Genomic DNA, 25,746 nt, shown 5'->3' on the forward strand with positions numbered 1-25,746 from the left:
CCCACATCAAGTGAAAGTAAAAAAAAAATATGCAGTAAAAGGTTTTAAAGTGTTTGAAAAAAAGACCACATCAGTTATAATATTTTTAATATTGGATAAGTTAACTATAAAATATTAATTCATCCTCCAAAAACACTAAACATGGAGGTACGAATATTTATATCGAAATATGAAAAAGTAGGAAAATAAATCATAACAGCGAATTAAAGAATGAAAATTGGATAATACAAAAGTCAATAATTATTAGAGCGTAACCAATCAAAATTTCGGGTAAGTACTACATTAATGAATAAAATACTAATTTAAGTCTTGAAATTCACTATTTACAAACATTTTAATTCCTTGTCTTAAAATTTTTATAGCAGACATTAAAACTAGTCATGTTCTAATATATCTACAAAACGGTTCAATAATTTATTCGTTTACTTTCCTCGCTTCTTCGTACAGTCTTTCGAACATATGAAGTCTTTCTCTCCAATATTCAGTTCCCTTATTACCTGATTCCTCAGAAGCAGGCGGTGGTAATATACTCGCTTGGACTTTTTCTACCACTTTACTTTCTGGAAGAATATTATCGAATCAACTTCATTTCAAATATTCAATTCACGTCGTTAGATGAAATGGGGAATTCCCCTCAATTTGAGACATAACTTCAAACGCAAGTTAAACTCATATTTCAAATTTAGGGTTTAAACTTCGTTTCTCATGCACAAATTGGCAATAGTCAATGGACAAGTTCAGAAACGCAAGCCAACCTTGCAAATATTGGGAAAAACAATGTGCGTTTGAAACGCAAAGTTTAGTATTTCATTTTAGTCTGAAGGAGAATTCCCCATCGATTTCACTTAATAAAACCAACCTATCGTATTCCGTGACGCTTCTCTATCCTCTTTGATATCCTTCAGAGCATTTTTTATGTAACCCTGAAAGAACGAACTGCATTTTTTCAGAAACGGATCGATGTCAGCTTCCGGATGTTCCTGAATAAAGTCATAAAGTAAATTCAGTCCCTCTTTGGTTTCGTCTTTCGTTCCGATTTTTTGAAATATTTCCGTCAGTTGATTCTGGATCGATTTCGAGAGGTTACTTCTTTTGGCAGGACTGGACTCGACTTTAACAGATTGAACGGGAGGCTGATTTTCACCCTCATCAAGTTTCAGAGCCTGCGAAATTACTCAATTGAGAATATAGTCACACACATACAACTTCAAGGAGAAATTGCATTATTTTTCTGAACAATCAGTTGTTCTGATAAAAAAATGTCATTAATAATTAATTTCCACGGTTATTATGAATAAGATCGTTATTAATAGAATTTTCTCTCACCTTCAATTGTTTCAGTATGTAAGATTCTACATCGGAGTTCTTGTAGTCTTGCACTTTCTCCAAATCTTGCAAAATAGCATTGCCTCTAATTTTAACACTGGAATGAACCACCGTTTTGATGGTCCTCAAAAGGGTGTCTGATGGTCGCGTCTTCCACCACGACGGTGGAAATTCTTTGAAGAAATTCAGTACGTCGGCCAGAATTTCCTCGAAATGTATCTCGCTACCCCACTGAGGCATAAGCTTGATAATTCTCCACAAGCACTTCATTACCAGTTCTGTTTGCCTGGGCGAAGCCTCTGTGCGGAGACAATCTTGCGACAATTGTATTAGGGCACTGGAAAATAGGTTGATGTTGAAAACGAAGTCGAACGTTTTTATACAGGGTGGGTTCAAAGAGCTCGTTTCGTCGATAACTCTTAAAATCTACAGTTGGTCCAAAAGCCATTTCTAAGAAAACGAACGAGCACTGTAAAACCTGTAAAACCTTTTCAAAAAACAAAGTTTTAGGTGATTTTCAACAGGCTGTAATTCAAAGAAGAAAACTGCACATCAATTAACAAAGTGTAGTTCCAAGTGTCTAGTTTTCGGATCTGACCTCTAAAATTTTTTCCAGTAATTTTTGAAATAAATTTTGAAGGTGAGATCCAAAAACGAGAGATTGGGAGCAACAATTTGCTTCTTTGTACGGCTTTTTGCCTTCAAAATCACCTAAAAATGTGGATGTTTTTACTCTGTCAACTTTTGTGAGGAGCATATACTTGAAAAGATATGCTCCTACACTCCTACTGATAAATACTGTAGTAGCAATTCCAATAAAATGCTGCAAATAATTACCAGAAGATTTTCGTATGATCAGATCTCTCAATTATTTTGCAGCAGTGTAGATTTATCACTCTAACATAGGTGTCACCTTCCGCACATCCTTGCAATTTTCCTTGTACTAATAACTGTATAAAAGCATTAATTATACCCTTGAGAACACCAATGGACACATGCCTTCCAAGAATTTTGTTCACATAAAACTGTAAAAGGGTAAAATGTTTCATTATTATTGAAGAACAGAAGCTATAAAATGATTTTCGTGTAGGCTCCTTCAACTTACCTGATTTATCACAGACAAAAGGCTTCTATAAGTCTTCAACACAAGTGGAGAGCTATCAAGATCTTTCGTACTCAGGTATTCTAATTGTTTGATCGCAGCCATCATGAACTCATCTTCATGATCGATCATGGAAATACTACGACTCGAAGTCAAAAATATTTGCATTTGTTCAATAGCCTACGAGATTGTTATTTAATAATATATAATCTCGTTTTTCAGACACGGATACTCACATCTAAGGCTGTCACCATATCAGGCGAGGACATTTGATTTATAATAACGACTTCCTTCGGTCGAGAAGTATTCAAACTTGAGATCACTTGATAATCAGAAGTAATTGGCATAGGGGGCGATAGTGGCATGACCCTGAAATATTAAAGGTTATGTTGACCACTAGCTTGAGTTCTTCTCATTTCATAAATAACCTATTCCAATTTTTTTGTTTTTGTCAATTACATAATTCTGCAACAAATTTTCTGAATTGCAAGGGAAAAGCGGCATTTTTTTTTTCGCAGGGCATGAATGTGTTAGCAACTTTGCAACCAAAGAATTTTCGATAAAAATGGTCAAATTTTGTGATTTTTACATACTTGGCAGATTTTTCTCCATTATTGTCAGTTACTTTTATATCATCTTTAAGGAAACTCAAATCGAACTCTTCCAGATCAACCTTAGGTTGCTGTAATTCAATCTTATCAAGTTCTTTCATGAATTCGGTATCAAGTTTAAAGGGTCCTTCTATCTCTTTCGGTTTGGGGGTCACTTGAGGAGGAAGTCTGCAAGTTTAAAACGATCCTTTTTTCATTAAGGTTGCTATCTGCACAAAATTATAGATCAAAAATAAGACAAAGCCAAAATTTTGATATTGGAATACTTGGGAGAGGGGAGTTCTGCTTTATTGGACAAAATGGGGGAAAATAAACCGCCAATATAAATAATGATATTGGGTCATAAGAATAAAAATGAAGTAAATGCTGAGCCACCACCGAAAAAAGTTGTTAGCGCCATAAAATCCAGTGCAGCTGTAGAACTGAAACTTCTTCGATGAAAAAAACCGAAGAATTCCTGAAGACGGTTGGCGAATGCTCCCGAAACGTGGAAAATGGACAAATAAATAAAGTACAGAAAAAAATACTCACGTTACAGGTGGCAAACTTAACTCTTCTTCCTCTTCATCTTCTTGTTCATCTCCGTTGCTATAAGCTTCTTTATGGTAAGTATTATTAGTATCACAATTTGGATTGACCTGATTTACCCCTTTGTTTGCGGATGAAAACTGTGGCAGGGTTTCAGTTTTCACGGGCGACTTGACTGGATTTTTTTTCGCCCTTTTAATACGCTCTTCCAGCATTGTCATGTCTTTATCGGATATCTGAATGTTTTAAAAAGAATATATTTTAAATTTTCCAGAAGAAGAGAACAATTATTTGCCTGGCAATAAAATGATGATGAATTGAGATCAGTTCACCAGGAACTGTGCAAAAAGTTTCGCATTGATTGCACCTTTTTATCAAATAATGAATTGATGTGGCCAATACTTGATGAAAATCCACAATTGAACCAAAAACTCGCCCAGTTTTCACTAGGAAAAAAATTTAGTGAAAATAATTTTAATTGCTTGAAGGGTGCAATTTTTGTATAGTTTTCATGAGATGTTGAAAGCGGAATACTATAACATTTTCGTAATCCACACTATGAAATAATTTTTTTGATAGAAAAATAACACTAAATTCGAAGTACTGAAGATAAGTCTGATCATTTTAATAATTCAGTTGCTGCAGTAAGTTTTTCCCACATTTTCTTCAAAATGAGAGATTAATTCGAAAATGGTTCGGTTTCAAAATAATTTGAAACTTGAAGCGCTGATGTTTACTTTGGTAGTTCTTCAATCATATTTCTAATATTTTTATACAGTTATATAGACTGATACATCTAATATTGTTATTAGTGCAAAACTTTATTTGTTTTGATCTAGTAATTTATTAGATTTCTACTAGTCAACTGGACATGTGTCGTTAACACATCTGAAGGTACTGTATACGCGATAGTTTTTTGTCTCAAAATATTTACGAATCAATGTTTACCTTTGACTTTTCTCTTTTCCTATTCGATTTTCTTTCCGAAACGATTTCGTAAATTTGCATCAGCAAAAGATTCTTCGTCTGAATCTCATCGAGCAATTTCTCCAGATAATCAATTCTCAATTTGAGAAATTTCATTTCGTTTTGTTGATTAATTTCGAACCAGCGATCGTTCAAGGAAATTTCGAATAAAGTTTCGGACGTTTTTTCGTTTGCGTGTTGTCCCGGACAACCTATACGGTAATTTGCATTACATTTAGGGCACACTACACATTCGACCATGTCTTGGTTGCAATGTGAACTTTTTATCCCGCTTAAAATGTCGTTTTTCGCGAAGTTCGAACTCAGATTATCAGAACGTCTTTCCGGCGCGGCCATCTCGATCGTTCTTAATGATTTATCGATTGACAATAACGGACAGCTGTCATTTTACTTTCAAATCAAATTATCAGAAGTGGAGGAGGGAAAGATGGGCTAACAGATGGAGCAGGATGTCTTTGACGTGTACATACAGGGTGAGTGTTTGATTCGTACACATACATATTTCGACAGTATATTCTTGAGGTCAAAAAAAACACTTTTTTCCTATACTATTTTTTCCGATTCGGCCCTGATAAAAAAATATAGCCATTTTAAGTTTTCATAATGAGCTGTGCCATCCCAGGAAAAATTTACCTTCGGAATAACTAGTTGAATCTGTGACTACACATCTGTGGATCTTTGAACAGAGTTGTATTCAGTCTTAAAAACAAATTAGAAGATTTTCACGTTGTTCATTGATGTGATGAATCTTTCCCCCAACAAAAAATTCATCCCCATCCGCCAGTTTCATCATTGTGACCAGTACATGCCGTATAAATTCAAAAACAAAACTTTTGAAAGTTAAAAGGTCACGAATGAATCTTTGACCATTTTGGAAAATCAAAGTATTCTTCATGTTTTTTCGTATGATGTGCTGTTTTCGAATAATTCAAAATTACAAAATATCTGCGAAATTCGAGAATTTTGGTACTTTGGCTGAATGCAACTCTGTTTAAAAGATCCACAGAATCAACCTCAAAACACAACATATTACAGATATGTAGTGTCATTGATAAAATACTGTTTTGTGGTTGCCAACATGCCAAAAAAGATGAACGTTTGGAAGTTCACAGAAAATGTGTAGTGTCATAGATAGTAGTGCTGTGAATGTCAATTTGGCAAAGAAGAAGAACGTTTGGACGTTCACAAAAAATATCATTTTTCATGATGGGTAATGTTTGAATCCGGAATTCTTGTACGAATTGAAATAAACAACAATAATGAAATATTCTGGATGAATAACAGGTGGTTGCAAGCTGAATTCGTTATTATAATCGCAAATGACATACAATTCAAGAGAAGAATATATGAAAAATCGAAAAATTTTCCACTTACGTTTCCCACCATCTTGAACACTTTTTCTCCCACAATCAAATAAGCCTGTACGACGCAATTCAAAGCTGCATTCCTCACGGAATTATCACGATCGGAAATCTGTTTGGCAACTTCTTTCAAACAGGCAGCAGGCGAGGGAACACAAATTGTAATACCTGCAACAACGATATCAATTGAGGCAACTTACGACACCATAATATTCTCGTTGAATAATATACAATCATCAATTTTATAAAACTCACCATCAAGTTCGATCATCGACCCCATAACATCCAAACATTCTGCCCTCTGTCGGGCGTTCTTAGATTTCAACCCTTCCATTATACAAGTGAACAATCTACTGACCGGATAAATGTACGCAATTTGCCGAAACAGTGCCTTAACGCTATTTCTCACGGCATCTTTAGGATCGCCAATCTGAAAAAAATTTCAATTCACAAAAGGTAAAAATGAATGATCAAAATTTTTACCTTCACTATCAGATATGGTATGAAAGATGAAGCTTCATTTTCTTGAAGCCTATAATGCTTTTCGATGAGCATTTCGAAAACCAAATTGAGATAATCCAAACCCTTCAAGAGAACGGAGGGATTGGTGTCGAAAAATCTCAGGGTTAACCACTTGAGGATCAGGTCGAGATTCGAAATGAGTGCCAGACCGTTTTCTGCCAGATCCTCGTTGAGGGATTCGATTGCTTTCAAGTGATACCTGAAAATATGGAAAAATTGATCTTGCTCAAGTTCGATTTAAAACGACATTTACCTGAAATCTGAGTGAAACATGTTGGCTATCAAGGTCCTGTTAATATTGGCATTGATCATCTGTTCTTTGAGCAACTCGACAAACTCCTCTCTCGGAGTCGTGAAGTTCCACTTCAGGACTTTGAGTTTCGATTCGTCGATGGTTCTTTGATGTTTCATATTGTTCACGACCAGTAAGGGTGACGTATCAACGTCGTCCTCTTTTTTTCGGCTGGGAACTGTGGATTGTCTTGCTACGTTTGCGCTCTGGAAAAATCATGGAGATAAAAAAAATTTCCACTTCGCTTTCACACGTACCTTTGGTTTCACTGCATTTTTGGCATTCGCCACAGGTTTTGTGCCTTTTACACTTTTCACTTCCTTCTCTGGCGGGGGCATTTTTGGTAACGCTTTTATTGGTAGGTTTGGCCTCACTTTTTCAAGAAGAGCAACGATGACATTTTTAGAGCCAGGCTGAAAATCATTAAACCATTTACCAAATTTTTTATGTTTGAAATCGAAAAAATTCACCTTCAATTTTTCAGTTTGTTTGAGCATGGATTCGTAGCTCGTGTGAATCATGAAACCTAATATTGCTTCCTGAGCATTCTTTCTTACATCCGCATTTCGATCTTCTAGATTATTATAGAGATATGGGATGCAAATTGTGAGTTCCTCTTTAGGTATGGTTTTTACTGGTACTGAAAACGAATTAACTGAAGGAAAATAAAAAATATTTAAAGTTTACTCACTTTTAGGCATCTTCTCGCCAAGCCAAGCCCACAATTCAGATCGGAGCACTGGCGAACCAGTCTTGAGTGCATCACCGATCATTTCTCCCTCGAAAAACTCTTTGTATCCTCCTTGATCTGCGAAAGCGTTCATTGCATCCAAAGATGCGGTTCTCATCCATGCTTTGTTGTCACCCAGACCTATCCAGAAAAAAAAACAGTGCTAACTTTTCTCAATTTCACGAAAAAACGAATTTAAGTACTCGGCTTACTTCGCGCATCTTTATAAGTTTTCCCAGCTCACCTTGCAATATTCCAGGTAACAATGTCCTAACGTGCTGTTTGATCGGAGGCCCCATAGCCTTAGCCAACGCCTCGCATAAATTCGTCGACAACTGCGCAATCTTGGTATTGCTATCGCTCAGCCTCTCCGATAAGGCTTGCGGCAAATTCCCAATATTCGGTTTGATAAGTTTGGCCTCCTGTATCATGGCGCTCACTTTCGTGAGAGCCTCGTTTCGTACCTTCCAATTTTTGTCGGACATCTCGTTGATCAGACTCTCGGTTATCTGAGAACTGATATCGATCCTAGGCAGGATATCTTGAGTATTCACTGTTTGAGCTTCCTCCTCCTCCTCAACATCGTCGAGGTTATCTATTGTAGCAACACTCTCAGATTTTGTTATTCCTGAAAAAGAAAAGAATCTAATTTGCATAACTGAAAAAATGAAAGAGGGAACATGGTAAGGCCGTAGATAGTTCAACATTTACCTCTGGTCGGAGCTGGAGCTTGTTCCCCTTCGTGTTTATCAAATTCCGCTTGAATTTGCTCTCTCAAAGTTGCCTTTTCATTTTCGAAACACACTATCAATGACGGCCCTATGTGCAGATACATAGTTCCTAGCAAAGAGATGGCAGCCTGACGAACAGCTGGATTCGCAGAAGCCAAAGCCTTTTTCGAATGCTCAATGAGAACTTTCGTATTTAAGTTGCTGGAATTAGGATAATAATCATTCTGCGTTCAGATACAGTTACCAACCCTGTAAATACTCGACATATTTTTTCCAACTTTACTCGTGCCTTTCGTTTGCCCCAATTTGCCATTTTCAAGGAAAGTTTTAACATTATTTGGTAGTTTTTTCTGGTTTTGTTCTTAAATTTATGATTTCGTCACAGAACACCACAATTGCTTAAGTGTTCTGTGGTAATATCCAAAATAGAAGAAGAAGAATATCAAAAATGCAATATTGACACTTCAGTGTTTTCTGTGACTAAACCATCAATGTTTTATTTTTTATTTTTTTTTTATTTTTATTTATTTCTATACGGGATCAACCCCATTATACAAAATATATTAATATCACAATGATTTCCAACCTTAATATGCTAAGAAAATAACAACATGATATCATAAGTATCACATAGAATGCCAAAACAGTAACAAAATTAAAAGTTGTCTCTTATCTGTCTCTTAAAATGAGACAAGGTAACACCGAAAACATCAACATTCCCACCATTCAACAATCTTAAGGTCCTCTCAATAGGCAAGTGCATAGCATAGTTGGTTGCATGATGGGGTATGAAAAACAATCTATTGGTTCTCAGTAAACGTCGAGGTATGTTGAAAGAGACCCTTTCTAAGAGTTCGGGACAAACCACCTGGCCATTCAAAAGTTTATAAAGAAAAACACTGTGCACAAAGCACAGAAAAACCTTGATTTGAGAACCTGCACAATTCCAAGGATTGTTAAATAATTAAGGCAATCGACAATAACAATTCCAATTCAAAATGAATATTTCCATTATAAGTATTTAGAAGGTATATTCTTTTGTTTTTTTTGTTTCTGTAAGTTTCGTCAAATAAACATTATTATTATTATTTCTGAATTAATTATTACTTCTGGATAGTGGACAACTCTCATTAAATTAAATTAACACTTACGCGAATCCAAACTCCAATATGGCGCTAGATAACCAAAGAAAAGCCTCAGATGTAACTTTGGGACTTTTTTGCGATACTGCAAAATCTATCACATTAGTGGCAACGTGAGGAAATCCGGCCGCTTCCGCTATCGCCGAAATCACTGCCGATACCGTACTGCCATTTTTGGGGTCGCCGAATTTCTCTGCCAGATCGTTCAGGCAACAGTCTGCTACCGTTACGCTGAAACTGCAGTTTTCCGCCAAGTATTTGATGAGATCGAGTTTAGCCTTCAACACTTGAAAATTGGTATCTTTGAGTCCAGGTTTACGGGAAAGAAACTTGACCAGAGCTTGGCAAGGTAGGTCCTTGGACTCTTGAGTTTGGAGTTCCGACTGAAGCTGTTCCACAGCCGCAAGCCTGAAAATTTCCGAGTTATTCTTGTTTCATTCTCAGTGAGAACGGAGAATTAACCTCGTTTTCCAATTTGCACTAGATATATCACTCATTATGTTGGCACCGATCTTATCGGAAATCAAAGCATCAACTTCTTCCTCGCTCAATTCCCTTTCAATCGGCTTACTAATCTTCGTACTCGAGCCTTTGGCACCTTTACTTTTCACTATGGTAGCGGAACCAGAAGAAATTTGAGGCTTCTTTTTGGTACCTTCTGAAAAGGAAACATTTCAAATTCAATGAAAACTTGGGAAACCTTCAAATTCTCACCTTTTTTGACAACCTTTGCATTAGCAGCCGGTTTCGATGGCTCACTCTTACTGTCCTTTGGTTTAACCGCAGCAGATGGGGCCTTTTCCTTCTTTGGAGCTGCCACCTTGACCGAGATAACGGCCTTCTCGCAGAATTCTTTAACCTTGGCCATTTTCAGGTTATCTTTCTCCAATTCTCCAAGGAAAGGACCTATTGCCTTTTCTCCGACAAGTTTCATTAAGGTTCCCAACGCTTCATACGAGGAATCTCTGACGGTGGGATCGGATCCGTTAACGTTTTTTTCCAGCGCGCTGGTGATGGCTTTCAAAAGTTTCTTGTTCAACGCTTGAGGTTGGGTTTTACCAAGAGCCCTTGCTAAAAAGAGAGCTGTTTCCGATTTAACACTTGGATTTTTGTTATTCAACGCTTCGAGTAGATCTTCCAGAATGGCTTCTAATGAAGTCTGAAACACATCTCTTTCAGATCAGATAAGAGATTAAAATATATTTATTTTTACCGTTAGATATATGGCATCTATTGCTTCCCTATTCGCCTGAACTACGTTTTGTTTTTTCTCTTTGAATTTCTCCAGAAGAGCTGGGATAACAGCTCCTGAGTATGTCTGAAACCTTCTCTTTAAACCTGAAGCTAATGAAGCGAAACATTTTCCAGCTAGAGCCACACATATCACATTACTATCTTTTTGGACTACCTGAAAAATCATTCAATAATCGGAGAAATTTCTTGGTAGACCGAAAAAAACAACTTAAATCGTTAATGTTTGAAATTTTCCACAAAATGAAAACTGGAATTTTTGAAAATACGAAATTCATACCTTTTTCAGTGCTCTCACAAGATCACCATACTCCCCATTTTCTAATTTTGGCGTTTTTAGAAGCGTCTCTAGAAGTTCTAAAGATTCCTTCCTCTCCTGCCACTTTTTGGCTTCCAGTTTATCATAAAAATCTTTTGGGAGTTTGGAGAGTATATCCACTGGATCGGCAAGTTCATAGGAATCAATCTGAGGAGCATCCTCTTCTTCGTCTTCTTCTTCACAACCTAAGAAACAGTTTCTTTATTTCTCTACCTTCCACTACTTATTATGTTAGTGAAAACAAAACTATAATCAAACTAAAAACTGAAAACTAGTGAAATCAACCCAAAAATTAACACAGCTTTTAGAATATTCTAATACACAGAAGCTGCATTTAGACGTTCAAAGCCTGCTTCGATTTGAAAAACGTTTCAGGCAAGTAAACATAAAACCTTACCTTCTGCAGCTGCTGCTTCAGCAATAATGTTGGCTTGTTTTTGCTGTTGGGATTTGATATACCTTGTAGGGTGAGCTTTTTGTCCTTCTATTTTAGCGAATTCAGCTTCTAATTCGGAAATTTGAAGAGGCTGTAGAGATGTAAGCTGTGGTCTGAGAAAATGAAAGAACGTTTCAATTCTCCTCACCTTTGAAGTGTATCATGATAATTCCCACTTTTGCACTGATATAGTGGAAACTTGAATATATAGGATGAGTATTGGCCAAGGAAAATGCAATTTTCAACTTTTTTGTCAGTAGGGAGTAATAACAATTCATTCAAGAAGTCAAATTCAAGGAAATAAATTAGTATCTTCAGAACCTTGAGATTTGGGTACAGAGTAGTTCAAATGACCCGCAGTTGAAATTTTGTGTTAAATCCAAAAATGTTATGAAATAAAGAGGGTTCCTATTTGAAATAACAAAGCTCAACTTCTGGTATAATAACAGATCCCAGCGATTCATTATTATCCACAATTCTTCAGGATAAAATCAGAAATTTGATTTTCTAGATACTTCAAGCGGACACAATGCGTAAAACACACTGTATATACATATGTTGAAAGTCTTCGAAATAAAATTTGTGAAGACGAAAGTGGGTGAATTCTCCCAATTCAAAAAACCATTATGGAACTGCTTTTGTGACCTCACCTATTGTCAATGAGAGATAGTGACCATTACATGTGACTACATCCAAGTGTTTTTTATGAAAAAACCTCCACCCATGTTACTGATACAATTCTTCAATTTTGCTGATAATTTAAGCTAACAGAAATAAAAAATAAAAAACTGAACTGATGGCAGCACTCACCTTAAAGCAGGTCCCATCCATCGATACATTTCAATCGCCAATAACCTTGCTTCATCCCTCACCGTCTTATCTCGATCTGAGAAAAGTGTGGGGAGTTTTTTTACTAAAGGCTTGGGAGTAATTATTTTAATTCCGAATTCTTTGAGGGCTGTTGTAGAAGCAACAACACAAGCAGCTACAATCTTGGGATTTTTTTGATCCATTCCTTTCAACAATTCTTCCAATACAGATTCTTGCCTTTCAATTTCTATGTACATCAGCGTAATTTGTAGGGCCAATTCTCTAGTTTTAGCTTTTGGGGCTGCCATACACTTTGAAACAATACCTGACATTACTTCAGATACTGTCTTTCCAGCATGAGCATAATTTTCAACATATGCAAGTGTTGCTTCTAAGCCTTTTTCCTGCCCCATTGCATTAGTGTCTGTGACGAATTTTTTGACTAATCCTAAGTATTTTCCGAATTCTGGTGATTTTTCATCATCAATCTGTTTGAATAATTTCGTGACTTCTTCATAACCATTTACTCTAGCCTTCCACAACTTATGTACGCATCTATCCTCCACAGGTAATTTTTTATATTCTTCGTTCTCCATTTTTCTAAGAAAAAATTATACTTTTATTACAAGTTTCCAAATTCTCCAGTGTTATTATGCAGAAGTTTCTAAGTTTATTTGGTTCTAGATATGGATTTTGATGAAGCGAAAATTTTGTTGCTCTGGTATTGAAATTTCATACACATAGTTAAGTGAAGAATCTGAAACACTTTGAAGTACCATTTACCCACATTTTTGAAGCTGAATTATTTTGTTTGACACAATTGTCATTAACATTTTAAACAGTTAGCCATGTAGAGCAATATAAGAAAGAATAGAATTTCAGTAATGAAGAAGGAATCAATATTGAATAGGTGAATAACTCTCTAATAACACAGTATAGATTGGTGTGCTAATAATAACAATAATTTATGAAAGTTCTGTGTTATCTTATATACATACTAACAGGATTTACCCTAACAGAAATCTAGATACTTCATTGACTGATCTTAGATCTCTATTTTTATCACATTCGGAAAACCTTTTGAATTTAAGAGCGATAGCAATCAGAGAATAATCAATCAATTTGTTGCAACTGATGTCGAATTCATATAATGAGCATAAATGCGGGAGAATTGAAAAAAGTAATTCTCTTGGAGTTTTCCCACATTCTGTAGCAATCCAATGAGAACAAAATATTTATATCTGAACTGACCAGTGAATCGGAGGCCAAAAATTCGAGACCTATTTTGCTAATGATTGACTATCTGCTACGAAAAACTTTAATATCTTTTTGATTATTTGTACTCACCTTCTCTATTATCTTCTTATACACTCAGAATATTGAAATTCCAAGTTCAAAATATTTACGGACTTCAAAACGAACACAAAAACTTTTAAACAAAAAAATACAAGATAATATAAAAAACGTTAAGTCCTAATGACATTTCTATTGAGTAAAATGTCTATTTGAAATCATCCCCACCTAAATTTACGAGAGGAAAATCTCTATCATTTTTGATAAAGACGTTTTTCTTGATATGTTATCGAGATATAGAGCAACAAAGAACAATACAGTTAATTATTTCTGCACAGGAATAATTAGTACAGATCAATTTTTAAGATTTGTTTGTGTCAACTGACATCAATCGATTTTTATTTCTTTCAACTGAATTTATTGAATTGAAAATTCAGTGCACCTTCATCTTTGAATGGTCTCACTGCGAAAATATGAGAAAATTGATAGATAACAAGAATGACGAATATTTGTGCGGTGAAAGTTAATTTTATTTATTATCACTAACGATTAAAATCCCATTTATTGTATTTATTAAACAGTACCATAAAAGTTACATGAAAAGAAAAACATTCTTTAATACATTGCGGTGTCTCAGTCTCTACGGTTTCGTCAATAGAATTTTTCAATCATAACTCATAACATTTTCCATTTTCTATTCTCTCCAGTGAAAATTTCGGAAAATTTAAATCGCTTCTGTGGTGATATTGCCAAAAAAAATCGAAAGATGGCACTAGTGTTGACGCCACGTAAGATTGACAGTAGATGATATTACAAATAATTTTCTAGTGATAAATTATAATAATATTAAAATATGATCAATGAAATGCTGGATTCGTGATACTTTTTCCAATTAGTTTGAAGGTAAATATGAGTAAGTTTCTATGATTTACGTAAGGCATACCTAGTTCCAGTAAAATATATTCTCAAGGATCAAATTCCATCAATTACCTATTCTACTCTCAAAATCATCCTTAATTAACAAAATTCAAGTTCTTGGTAAACTCCCTTGATAATTTACTTGTAAATATAATATGGAAATCCATGAAGTAACTGTTTGATTTTAATTACGTTGGAAGATTGTCAAATATTTATTCAGTCTTTTAATGTGCATAAAGTTATAGTTATCTTAATTTATTCCTTGATAATATTTTATGATATTCTACCCAATACTTAATTTTTAGTTTGAATTGGAAGTCCATAATGTCGGGGAATAATATGAATGGGTCCCCTAACCCATTAGAGCCAGCAGTGAATCCAGCTGTGAAACCTGTGCCTCAATACAATTTCAATGGAATCACATCACTTCATAAATCTTCCAGAGGTTCATCCCCATTATCTCACAATAAAATACCATCATCACAGTTGCCGCCCTCAAGGATACCAGCTTCACAACTTCCTTCTAGCTCAGTGACTCATAAAGTATCTCAGTCGAACTTACAGCATCAGTTGCCAAATGTTATGGGACCTCAATACTTTTCAACGCCTAACGAAAATGTGAGTTTGCTTAAAACAAATGTCAGTACAGGTTTGGGCAGTTTTTCCCCTGTCACAACAAAAAATAACATTGATAGTTCATTACACCAGAACTTCCTTGAAATTTCATTGAACGATAATAAATCTACGAAATCTGACCAATCCAGAGAAGATGAATATTTGAATAGTCGGTCTGTGAACGCAGTTGGGAGTATGGATGATGTGAATACATATGGAAAACCGTTGAATTCTAAACTTGATAATTTAGATAATAAAGGAGTGCAATTGGAGTCCAGAAAGTTCAGCAATCATTTATTTCCTAATGATAATATGACGAGAAGCAATAATGATGCTACAAGGCTGAGTCAACATAATCCTTTTTTGAGTAATTCATCGAGCAATAGTGATAATAAACTACTTGGTAATAATCCCATTGGACAGCAAATTCCTCTGGGACAGCAAGTTCAAACCCCACAGACGACACTTGGACAACCTGTTCCATTTCAACAGATGCAGATTTCAAAAAGTGGAATGACCCAAAGTCGCCCTCAACCAAATATTAGGAGCCCTCCATATTCTGTAGCTGCTCCGACTAACCCAAATATGATGCCTGGTCTGAATAATATTCCCGCACATAATCCACCACTGCCTCCTATTAGTAATGACTTTGTTCAAAGACCATCATCAGGTATTAGGCCTTTTAATTCGAACGTAATAGGAAACCAAGCCCAGAATAATCCTAGAATGCCGCCAATGCCTCAGAAAGTACCGAGTTATCATCCGGTTCCACCAGGAAATATTCAACAAACATCAATTCCCCCTAAGTATCCTCCTAGTTATAATGGAGAACAAAATAGGATACCACCCTTAAGTCAGCCGATGTCACCTTTAAACCAACCAATACCTCCCTCAACACAAAATTTCTCTCCGTCCCACACAAGAAACGTTCCGTTTCAACCATCAAAGTACCCTACAATACCTCCGCAACAGGCAGCAAGACAAGCTAGTGTACCCCCATACAATCAACAGTATCAAAGCCAAAATCAACAGTTCAATTCAGGCTATGGCCCGAATCAAACCAACCAATATCAAGCCCAATACGGTCAAAACGTTGTCAGTCAAGGTTTCAACAAGCTCTGGGGTATGGAAAATTACGATCTACTTCAAACGATCAACATACTACCGGCTGGCAAGATCCCACCTCCGAAAATACTATTGGGTAACGAGATTTTGAACTCGGCAAATTGCAGCGGGGAGATTTTCAGATCGACGCTCACAAAAATACCGGAGAGCCAAAGTTTACTCCAGAAATCGAGATTACCGCTTGGAATTCTGATACATCCCTTCAAAGATCTAACGCAGCTCTCAGTGATACAGTGTAATGTTATAGTGAGATGCAGAGCGTGTAGGACTTACATAAATCCTTTTGTTTCTTTTGTGGATTCGAAAAGGTGGAAATGCAACTTGTGTTATAGAGTGAACGATTTGCCAGAAGAATTTCAATACGATCCAGTCTCGAAGACATTCGGAGACCCATCGAGAAGGCCGGAGATCAGGTCCAGTACCATTGAGTACATAGCGCCGGCTGAGTATATGCTTCGGCCCCCTCAGCCAGCCGTTTATTTATTCCTACTGGACATCTCTAGATTGGCTGTGGAATGTGGATATTTGAATTTATTCTGTAGTGTTCTTAAGGAAGAATTAGTCAATTTACCCGGAGATTCAAGGACGCAAGTTGGTTTTATCGCTTATGACTCCTGTTTACATTTCTTTTCGTTTGCGGAAGGTTTAAGTCAGCCCCACGAAATGATGGTTTTAGATATAGATGATATATTCTTACCCTGTCCCGATAATTTATTAGTTAATTTGAAAGATAAAATGGAACTGATAGGAGATCTACTCAATCAACTCCCGACCAGATACAATAACAGCTACGACAGCAATTCTGCGTTGGGGGCTGCTCTTCAAGCTGCTCACAGAATGATGTCCCCGACCGGAGGCAGGGTGACAGTTTTTCAAGCTAGCTTACCGAACGTTGGTCCAGGTGCCTTGACGCCTAGGGAAGACCCGAATCAGAGATCGGCAGCCGAAGTTCAAAACTTAAAACCTGCAAATGATTTTTATAAACGATTAGCGTTGGACTGTAGCAGTCAACAGATAGCTGTTGATTTATTCATAATCAATTCTCAATATATCGATATCGCCACTATAAGTGGAATAAGCAGATTTAGCGGAGGGTGCATCCAACATTTCCCGCTGTTCAAATACCAAAGGCCTATTGTGAGTGATAAGTTAGAGAGATATTTCAGAAGATACTTGATCAGGAAAGTTGGATTCGAGGCGGTGATGAGGATCAGGTGCACTAGGGGAATGTCCATACATACTTTCCATGGGAATTTCTTTGTTCGTTCTACCGATTTGTTATCTTTACCTAATGTCAATCCGGATGCAGGATTTGGTATGCAGGTTTCAATCGAAGAGAATTTGTCGGATGTGGATAGCGTCTGTTTTCAAGCAGCTTTATTATACACTTCCAGTAAAGGTGAAAGAAGAATTAGGGTGCACACCCTATGTCTACCAGTAGTGTCTGCTTTACATGAAGTTATACACTCGGCTGATCAGCAGTGTATCGTTGGATTATTGGCTAAAATGGCGGTGGATAGAAGTGTAGAATCTAGTCTTTCAGATGCAAGAGAAGCGTTCATCAACGTTGTCATAGACATACTTTCAAGTTATAAATTGTCCTTGAATCTCGGATCAACACCAAACGGATTGTTAGCACCCAATTGTCTGAAATTATTACCTCTATACATATCTGCCCTACTTAAAAGCCAAGCATTTAGAACTGGTACATCAACGAGATTGGACGACAGAGTGAAAGCGATGATCGATATGAAAACATTACCATTAACGGCATTAATTCAATATATTTACCCCGATCTATATCCAGTTCACAATCTAGAAGATCAACAAATAATTTTGAGCGTAGAAGAGGTTCCTATACATGTTCCCCCTCGTTTACAATTGACTTCTAGACATATAGATAACATAGGTGCCTATCTGATGGATATTGGTGATCATATGATATTATATGTGTGTTCTGGTGTATCACAAGTGTTTTTGAATGAAGGTCTGGGCGTCCAAAGTTTCAATTCGTTGAATGATCAAATGTACGAGATTCCTATGATAGAGAATGCAACAAACCATCGGTTAGTGTCGTTTGTGAACTATTTGAATGAGGAAAAGCCTCATCGTGCTACTGTACAGGTCATAAAGGATAACAGTCCTAATCGTGGTGCGTTTCTCGAGAGACTTATAGAGGATAGATTTGAAAACGCGCTTTCTTATCATGAGTTTTTACAACATATAAAAGCTCAAGTGAAATAATGTTAAGTTATATTCATTATGTTATTATTGGTTTTGTAAAATATACAGCATTATAAATAAGGGTGTAACTCTTCAAGTCATTATATAACTAAATTGGTGAAATAAACTAGCCAATATTTTGAAAGAATATGTTTCAATACATTATTTTTTATGGAACTAGGAAGTGTGAGATGTACTCTTTCAATATATACAAAATGCCATTAGGATTATTTCTATTCCAGTCACCACTCGCTACTTTTATAAAAATTACACGATTTTATTCGAATTTTTCAAAATTAGCTTTTGACACCAATGGAATTTTTCTGATGTCTCTCAGACACGTTCAGTAGGAGAATTTGGGGATGTACATATATTATTTTAATTGTTTTTCAATGTTACTATTTAATCACCCCAATAGTGTAGAAAATACACTTTGTATCCATGTTGAGTGTATGTCAAAAATTGTTTTTTCCCAATGTATATTGGAACAGAGCATCCAGAATGAGTGAAAATATTTATATTATGTGTATGTACATCGAATACATAATAGAGATGTACATCATTGTTGATTGTTTTTTCAATAAATTAATTTCTTCATTTTATGTCTCGAATATTTCTTCAAAGGTTAACTTGAATTTTTCTTCTCAAGTAGCAGTTCAAAAATTGAATTTATTCATCCAATCAACAACTAAAATTATCCCATTTTAAATGAAAGAAGATTACATTATGATCAAATGGTCCGTTATATAATGCCAGATTTTTCATCCTTCCTTTCTCAAATTTTTTACTCAATAAATTAATGATCCAGCGAACTTCGTTCTGCTTCAAAGATATGGAATATTGTATCAACTTTTTTTCAAGCAGTATAAGAATGAACTAAAAAAACAAGATGAAGAAATAATTTCAATATATTCATTTGAATTCAAAGGGCATATTGTTTGGGATCATCGGAGATCTGGGAATGAGAACTTCTTCGTCAAGGATCATATTCCTTCCTTCACTTTCTTATGAGTTATGTATTACTTTAAATATTGTGGAATGCAGCATAGCAAAATACACAGTACTTACATCGATGTAAATAGCGTCCAAGAGCTCGATGAAAACAGCGCCATCTAATGGCATTATTGGAATAAGAATATCAAGAAATGTAGTTAGTTATACAGCACAAATAAAGATTCACTTAGGTGCTTTTTTTGAACGACTTTTGCAATATTATTTATTATTTACTTAATACATAATTACCATACAAATATAATTATTTTATTCAGTCAATCTCACCCTAATATCAAGTATTTTCTCTTATACCTTTGCATATTATATCATCACATCTACGTCTCTTTACTGCATGGAAAATGGTTTTCAGTTCTTCTTCCCTTTCAGCAGTGTATTTCCTCCTGTGAATTTTTATTTTTACAAATTACACACTCCATTTGTTAGCTGTGCAGACTCACCTATCGGAGAAATTATTTAAGAAATTTTCGATATGCTGTTCTGCATTTTGAGATGAAGAAGCGCTAAGAAGTAGCTCGCAAAGGAGCCTATTCTCGCAATCTTTATCGTTCAGTTGATCGAAGTAGCCTAGGGTAGACATCAATTTTTTTATCGTGGAACTGTGCGGATCTTCATCTCTGGACCTCAACATGCTGGAAAATACGAGAAGTACGTTTGAATAGGTAGGTACCCAACTCGGACATAAATGTACAATATGTTTGTATGTATGTTTGGGTACAGGAGTTTTTTTTGCAATTTTTTATTTTTTGAAAAGAGCACATAAAGAGTTTTTGATGCTCTTTATATTTTTGAAATATATAGCGATTATAACTTTGAATTTGTCTGAAAACGATATCATATTTTGCCTTTTCATGACCCTTAAAGCTGCAGAATGCATTTAACATTAAAAATCTCTTTTCTTCCTCAGAGAAATTAAAGTAAATATGTTTAACTCACGTATTGTTCACGGGACTGATGGTAATAATGGTCGGAGTTAAAGCACTGATTAACAGGCCTATCGGTATGAAGGCAGCAAGGATTTTAATTATTTTTTTCCAAGGGCTATCATATTTTTTAGCCGGATAGTCGTGACCTCCGTGATGTCCAACTCCAGTTGGTGGTTTCTCAATGTATACTCCATAATCATACTCTGGTTTTTTAGGTAGGTACTTGTTAATATTATAAGGATACCCTGCTCCCAGATCCCACGAACTTCCCAGCCCGGTACCGCTCCCACTTGAAGATATCGGGATCTTGGCCCCCAAGTTGATGAGTGGCTTTTGCGATGCGGTTTCGTAGTCGTTTTTACCGGAAAAACCATAGGTTCTCCCTCTGTTCTCTTCGAACTTGTAAGGTCTGTCTTTCGAGGTGGGTATTTTAGCCTCTGGAAACCGGAAGTTCACGTTCCACGGCGTCTCATCTGGTCGTCCCCATTGGGAAAGCGGTCTTGAGAACTGCTCATCTTCGTTGTTGAAATTCGAATGTTTAGCTTCGGGATAAGCTGGTTTAACTGGGAAAATATTCCTTTCGTAGGCCACCTCCTTCACTTCCGGACTCGGTCGAAATTCGTCGTTACCCTTAGCCTTTTTATACAGGGTGTTATTTTTATCTATTTCAACATCAGCCTTAACTATATGGACATTCTGCGGTGGTGGTTCGGTTGTGGATACGATGAACAGCTCCGTATGGGCTATAATTGTACTTCTGTTAGGTGTTTGGGTTTCAGACACGTTCAAACCCAGTTTATCGTCGATATTCGTCAACGTCGTGTTTATTTCTTCGGCGATATCGCCTAAAGTCGTATCGATCAACAGGATCACAAAGAGAAAACTGAACATAACTACCAGATTTTCACAAGCACTTGAAGACACATTCTTGGCGACAAATGAGTGAGTTGTTCTTCATTTTCCGATTTATATAAACACGAGGAGACAATGGCGTTGCGTTTATTTCGCTTCATGATACAGTTACCGATTTAATATGATATAATCCATTGTGTGCAGGCATCCGTATAGAAGAAAGTTTGGGTTTGTCAATTTTCCGTCAGATTATCCGCTCTATAGACTGGAGAAGAAATTTCGCTTCAATTGGTCTTCATATACTTCAACTTATCGGCAGTTTTCCCTTTTGTTGGAAAACTTAAAAAAAAAAGCGGTTTTCTCCGGAAAAATTAACTGGGAAAACCTATAAGAGGACATATGATGAACTAAAAAAAAGCATATGATAAAAAGAACTTAAAATATCCCAGATTTCCCTAAAAGAAAACACGTATAACAGATATTCCAGATAAGACAACAAAAGCCACTAGTAAAGAGGTATTTATCCCTCTCAATTGTCGAGCAGTGAAATTATGAGTACCTATACTGGAGATAGAAAAAATTGGAGACATAAGCAATTTTGGAACCCAGTTTATTCGAATGGTCATTCAACGTTTCACAACTTTTTTAGGTGTCACTTTTCAAAAACAGGAGCTTGTTATAGCTATTTTCTTGTCCTTGATGCTTCTTCCCGATGGAAATGGACTATGCCAATGCATCGTATCCCTGAAGAGCATCTGACCCCACTTTTCTATCACCGGATCTTTTTCTCTTTCTTCGCACTCTTTTTCAAACGGATTCCATTGGGCTATGTCTTTGACCCCTGAAAATAATCGAACGTAATGAGAATTTTTCGAAAGAAACACTTTCCTCGCTTACAAAAGGTAGGATTGTTGTCAAATTGTTTTAAAATTCGAAGTGAAATGACCTAAGGCAAAACCCAACAGAATCCGAGAGAAGAAAATATATAATAACTGTAAGACAAAGCTGATAATTTATTGTGTGTGGTTTAAAGCGATACATTTATGTTGCTGTAAGATTGCTCGAAATTAATTTTAAATGTTATAAAATTCTGTCTGATTACAGGCAACTGAAATTCGTGAAAATTATTTAATCGTATTTTACGGACATGGCTATATATTTTTTCATGGGCCTTGTAGTTCTTTCGGATAATGAACTTTTTCTTTCATGATAATACCACCAAGCTTGGACACATTGTCCATATATTCTGAAATGCCGTTTGTGGTAGCAGCAAGAGGTCCATGACATGTTCCAACTGAAAAATTAAATGTTTACATGTGAAATCTTCAATATATACGTAGAGAAGCAAAAATTTCTTCAGTAACAGTGTGCAGCATCGTGTTTATCAGTCCACACTTAAATTTAACTATTGGTAAGTGTCGCATTTATGTCATGTGTTCGGTTAGTGTCGCTAGATAATTCGATAGATATATATTTTTTTAACTTACTGCAATGCTCTGCCAGTTCACCGCTGCCTCCTCCACCACCCCCTCCAGCGCTTTTGCAGTACCCCATTTTACTTATTATGGCGGGTCTGTAAGCGACGTTTCTCTGGCCAGGTCTGCATGGATCACCCGGTAGAGTGACAGGTTCAGGACATGGCGGTGCCCCAGATACTCCGGCGGTTCTGAGAAGTTCGTCGTAGGACGCATCAGGGTATTCCCCTGAAATTATTTTTTTTTATCTGGTTTCCCCTACTTCTGACACAAAATATTATTTTTCGGACAGAAATTGAAAGTGGAAAGTTCATGTTTTTGAGTAGCTGACATAGGAATGCCCCTAGATATCCATAGAGATCAGTTTGTGTTGCATAATTTTTTTACTTACTCATTCTGCAGTAATCAACTTCATAAGTAGTCCGTAGTCTATCGCGATTGATTCTGGATATCAAGTCATCAGGTGGTGCATTCCTTAAGCATTCATAAATGAACGGGTATTTTTCTTGAAGCTACAAATTTTCAATTCTTACTTGGTGAAGGGAAAACGAAACAAATATTATCGCATAAGTTGGTATAGAAAGCTTAACATTTAACATAAAACTAAAGTAAAAATAAGACGTTAAATGATGTTTTGTTAAATGTTAACCTTTGTATAAACAGCATATATGTGGTATTATACATATAAGTCTGTCACCTTTTGAAGAAAGACGTTCGGTTGGTTGAATCGGCTGGTTTGGGACTCAGGTGGTGCACCCACCCTGGCAGGGTAAACCTTCGGGTCTAGCAGAGGTCCCATGGGCCCCAAACGACTCCATGCTTCTTCTTTGGTAGCGCTCGGGCCCAGGACCTGTTCGTTTGAAGCATGAAGTGGAGGTAATGCGTTGCAATCGCATGATTTCTGATCACGATATTGGGGTTTGTACAGATGCTCTGGAGAAGGCCTACAAAATTAGGGGAGCCAGATTATTCCATTGGAAAAGATGCAAAGCCATAAACAATCAAGTTTTTCTATAAAATAAATTTCAATTGATAGTCCTAGCACTTTGTTTTCTTTATTATGATTTTTTTTGGTGTGTTCCAGCTGGAAAGTTAGCCAAGATCAAATAAATATTATTACTACAACATATTATAAATGGGAATTTCCCTGTTGACTATGTTTATGCGCAATATCTTCACATTAAAGCTGTCGACTATAAGGCTTGTTCGTAGACTGGATCACAACAGTTGTAAACTGTACAGAGCAAGCGCAAATGGATTTTCACTACCATAAAATGGAATTGCGCTTGCTCTGTACAGTTCACAACCGTTGCAAACCACTCTACGAACAAACCTATAATGAATTACATATTACATACAAGCAGTTGAAACATAGCCGCAGATTTGGGCTTCATACTTATCTTCAACATATAATCTGAAAGCAACTGTAATGATTACTTACTTTGACCCGAATGTTCTCACATACGGCCACAAATAGTCTTTTCTATAAGTTGTAACGAATTGATTCATAACCATTTTTGAAGGAAAATTTACACAAACGTTTCACAAAAAATATATATTATCAGGAAAAAGTATAACACTCAAATTTCGCCCATCCCTCGAAGATAAAAATACCATCAATTTTGAGAACTACATTCGAAAATTTCAGTAAAATTATTAATGTCAGATTAATTTTAGGACGTCATCTTATTTGAGTGCCGTCAATTTTTCAGAAGGTCTCATTTTTTTTCCTTGCGTACCATCATTGAATGATGGAGTTCGAAAACAGAAATTTCGAGACAGAATACAGGGGAAGTTACGTCCGTAAGACAATAGCACCGTAAGATTAGTCTTCCGCTTCTTTATTGAAATAATTTTGGTCGAAATAAGGGAGCCATTGCATAAGACGGTAGTGGTAAATTATTTCGACTACAAAATACATATATCAATATAAAACTACAATTGAATAGTCAAAAAAACAACCTCTGGTATAGATATGAAAGTAGAAGGAACTCTACAAAAACATCTCAATGCTTTTTGACTGTGAGGGCATCCTCCTATGGTCTCCGGTCCATAAAAGATCAACGATAGTCACTGAAATACAGGGTGCTTCATATTCTTTCAACGAGCATATGGGACAAAGAGTCGTACCATGTTTATTTCGATTATATTTCAGGCTTATCAAATATAAAATCAAGCAAGAATTTCAAGACCCAATAACCGAAGGCTTCAAACACTACCTATCTACCGATGTGGGAAATGAAGAAGAAAAAATTGAAAACTGTAACGATTTCACTAAAAGATATGTAAGGCAAATCGCTACTTTCTCTGGGAGAAAAAAATTGATGTTGCATCTCGACCACTACTGCAAACCATTTTTCTAGGGTGAAAACAACCCCAAAATAGCCGAAAGGTATTTCAAAGAACCCCTTAATACGGCCGTTGTGGATAATACGGAAGCTTTTGAGAAGAAAACGGCTTATCATCAACATTTCTGTTCTTTCGGTGAATAATCACTTGAAGTTTTCAATCCCATGGTAAGATCATAGGTATATTTCAGATGGATACGAAAAATTCCTTCCAACTAAAGAGAAGCCGAGAGTACCTCTACCAGAGGGCTGGGTAGAAGGAACCACTACCCATAAATGGTCTTACAGAAATCCGGTCATCTTGTTCCCTAATATTTACAAAACCAGGCCTTCTTTATTCAGGCCACTATGTGAAATGGATGAAGCTTGTAAGTACTTGAACTATTTTGCCAGGTTTTAGTTGAGACATAGTGTATACAGATGTTGATATGAATATATACCGCTAAGACGTTGAAATTCGCTTATGCTTCTTTTCTCTGCACATAATTCTCTATATTTTGCAGATAAACACAGCTTGAAGAGTAAGAATGTAAGCGAATTAGCTGGTACCATAGGAGAACTAGGAACTTTTATTTTGGAGAATGAAATGCATGGAAGCATGCAAAAATTGGATCTCTGAACTCTTCTGCTTTTCTTTATAACTATTTTACCGAAATTGTAGCAACGCTTACAATAAACATTTATTTCATGTATGGCTACAAATTAGTTGAAGGATGAAATATGTTTATTAATTTTTTACATGAAATGCAATGCAGTTTAACTATTCAGGGGTAATAAAATAACAAAATAATTGAAATATCAAAAGATCCGAG

At 36.1% G+C, this 25,746-nt stretch overlaps 5 protein-coding genes across 8 annotated transcripts; 2 read left to right on the top strand and 3 right to left on the bottom strand.

Moving 5' to 3' along the window:
• Positions 1 to 70: 70 nt before the first annotated feature.
• LOC123310078 (protein mini spindles) lies at positions 71 to 13,849 on the bottom strand. Of its 2 annotated transcripts, XM_044893450.1 has the most exons (25): positions 13,496 to 13,848; positions 12,149 to 12,748; positions 11,300 to 11,451; positions 10,864 to 11,087; positions 10,546 to 10,740; positions 10,047 to 10,491; positions 9,795 to 9,990; positions 9,342 to 9,740; positions 8,171 to 8,391; positions 7,704 to 8,087; positions 7,421 to 7,600; positions 7,200 to 7,369; positions 6,987 to 7,142; positions 6,691 to 6,935; positions 6,399 to 6,636; positions 6,171 to 6,345; positions 5,929 to 6,083; positions 3,571 to 3,803; positions 3,022 to 3,207; positions 2,665 to 2,797; positions 2,432 to 2,608; positions 2,164 to 2,351; positions 1,327 to 1,663; positions 860 to 1,163; positions 71 to 560 (listed from the first exon to the last, which is right to left on the bottom strand). In XM_044893450.1, exons 2-25 carry the CDS (start codon positions 12,742 to 12,744, stop codon positions 415 to 417), a joined length of 5,835 nt encoding a protein of 1,944 aa, XP_044749385.1. In that variant the 5' UTR covers positions 12,745 to 12,748; positions 13,496 to 13,848; the 3' UTR covers positions 71 to 414. The 2 variants fall into 2 exon arrangements, with proteins under 2 accessions (XP_044749385.1, XP_044749386.1); XM_044893451.1 differs by lacking the exon at positions 3,022 to 3,207 and having other exon boundaries at positions 13,496 to 13,849.
• A 339-nt stretch (positions 13,850 to 14,188) lies between these two features.
• On the top strand, positions 14,189 to 18,924 carry LOC123310079 (protein transport protein Sec24A). Of its 2 annotated transcripts, none has more exons than XM_044893452.1 (2): positions 14,189 to 14,344; positions 14,665 to 18,924. In XM_044893452.1, the coding sequence occupies exon 2, from the start codon at positions 14,684 to 14,686 to the stop codon at positions 18,341 to 18,343; it is 3,660 nt and encodes a 1,219-aa protein (XP_044749387.1). In that variant the 5' UTR covers positions 14,189 to 14,344; positions 14,665 to 14,683; the 3' UTR covers positions 18,344 to 18,924. The 2 variants fall into 2 exon arrangements, with proteins under 2 accessions (XP_044749387.1, XP_044749389.1); XM_044893454.1 differs by having other exon boundaries at positions 14,204 to 14,354.
• On the bottom strand, positions 18,351 to 21,425 carry LOC123310080. Its single transcript, XM_044893455.1, has 3 exons — positions 20,270 to 21,425; positions 19,774 to 19,965; positions 18,351 to 19,716 (listed from the first exon to the last, which is right to left on the bottom strand). Exons 1-3 carry the CDS (start codon positions 21,148 to 21,150, stop codon positions 19,608 to 19,610), a joined length of 1,182 nt encoding a protein of 393 aa, XP_044749390.1. The 5' UTR covers positions 21,151 to 21,425; the 3' UTR covers positions 18,351 to 19,607.
• Positions 21,426 to 21,704: 279 nt separating this feature from the next.
• LOC123309109 lies at positions 21,705 to 24,167 on the bottom strand. 2 transcript variants are annotated; one of them, XM_044892007.1, is made up of 5 exons: positions 24,028 to 24,167; positions 23,284 to 23,530; positions 22,978 to 23,098; positions 22,599 to 22,814; positions 21,705 to 21,952 (listed from the first exon to the last, which is right to left on the bottom strand). In XM_044892007.1, exons 1-5 carry the CDS (start codon positions 24,099 to 24,101, stop codon positions 21,771 to 21,773), a joined length of 840 nt encoding a protein of 279 aa, XP_044747942.1. In that variant the 5' UTR covers positions 24,102 to 24,167; the 3' UTR covers positions 21,705 to 21,770. The 2 variants fall into 2 exon arrangements, with proteins under 2 accessions (XP_044747942.1, XP_044747943.1); XM_044892008.1 differs by lacking the exon at positions 21,705 to 21,952 and adding an exon at positions 22,101 to 22,405.
• A 50-nt stretch (positions 24,168 to 24,217) lies between these two features.
• LOC123309110 lies at positions 24,218 to 25,624 on the top strand. The gene is made up of 5 exons (XM_044892009.1): positions 24,218 to 24,405; positions 24,742 to 24,871; positions 24,950 to 25,070; positions 25,126 to 25,302; positions 25,438 to 25,624. The coding sequence occupies exons 1-5, from the start codon at positions 24,335 to 24,337 to the stop codon at positions 25,551 to 25,553; spliced, it is 615 nt and encodes a 204-aa protein (XP_044747944.1). The 5' UTR covers positions 24,218 to 24,334; the 3' UTR covers positions 25,554 to 25,624.
• The last annotated feature ends 122 nt before the right edge of the window (positions 25,625 to 25,746 follow it).

The sequence above is a fragment of the Coccinella septempunctata genome, chromosome 3, assembly GCF_907165205.1.
Source record: "Coccinella septempunctata chromosome 3, icCocSept1.1, whole genome shotgun sequence".
Classification (NCBI taxonomy): Eukaryota; Metazoa; Arthropoda; class Insecta; order Coleoptera; family Coccinellidae; genus Coccinella; species Coccinella septempunctata.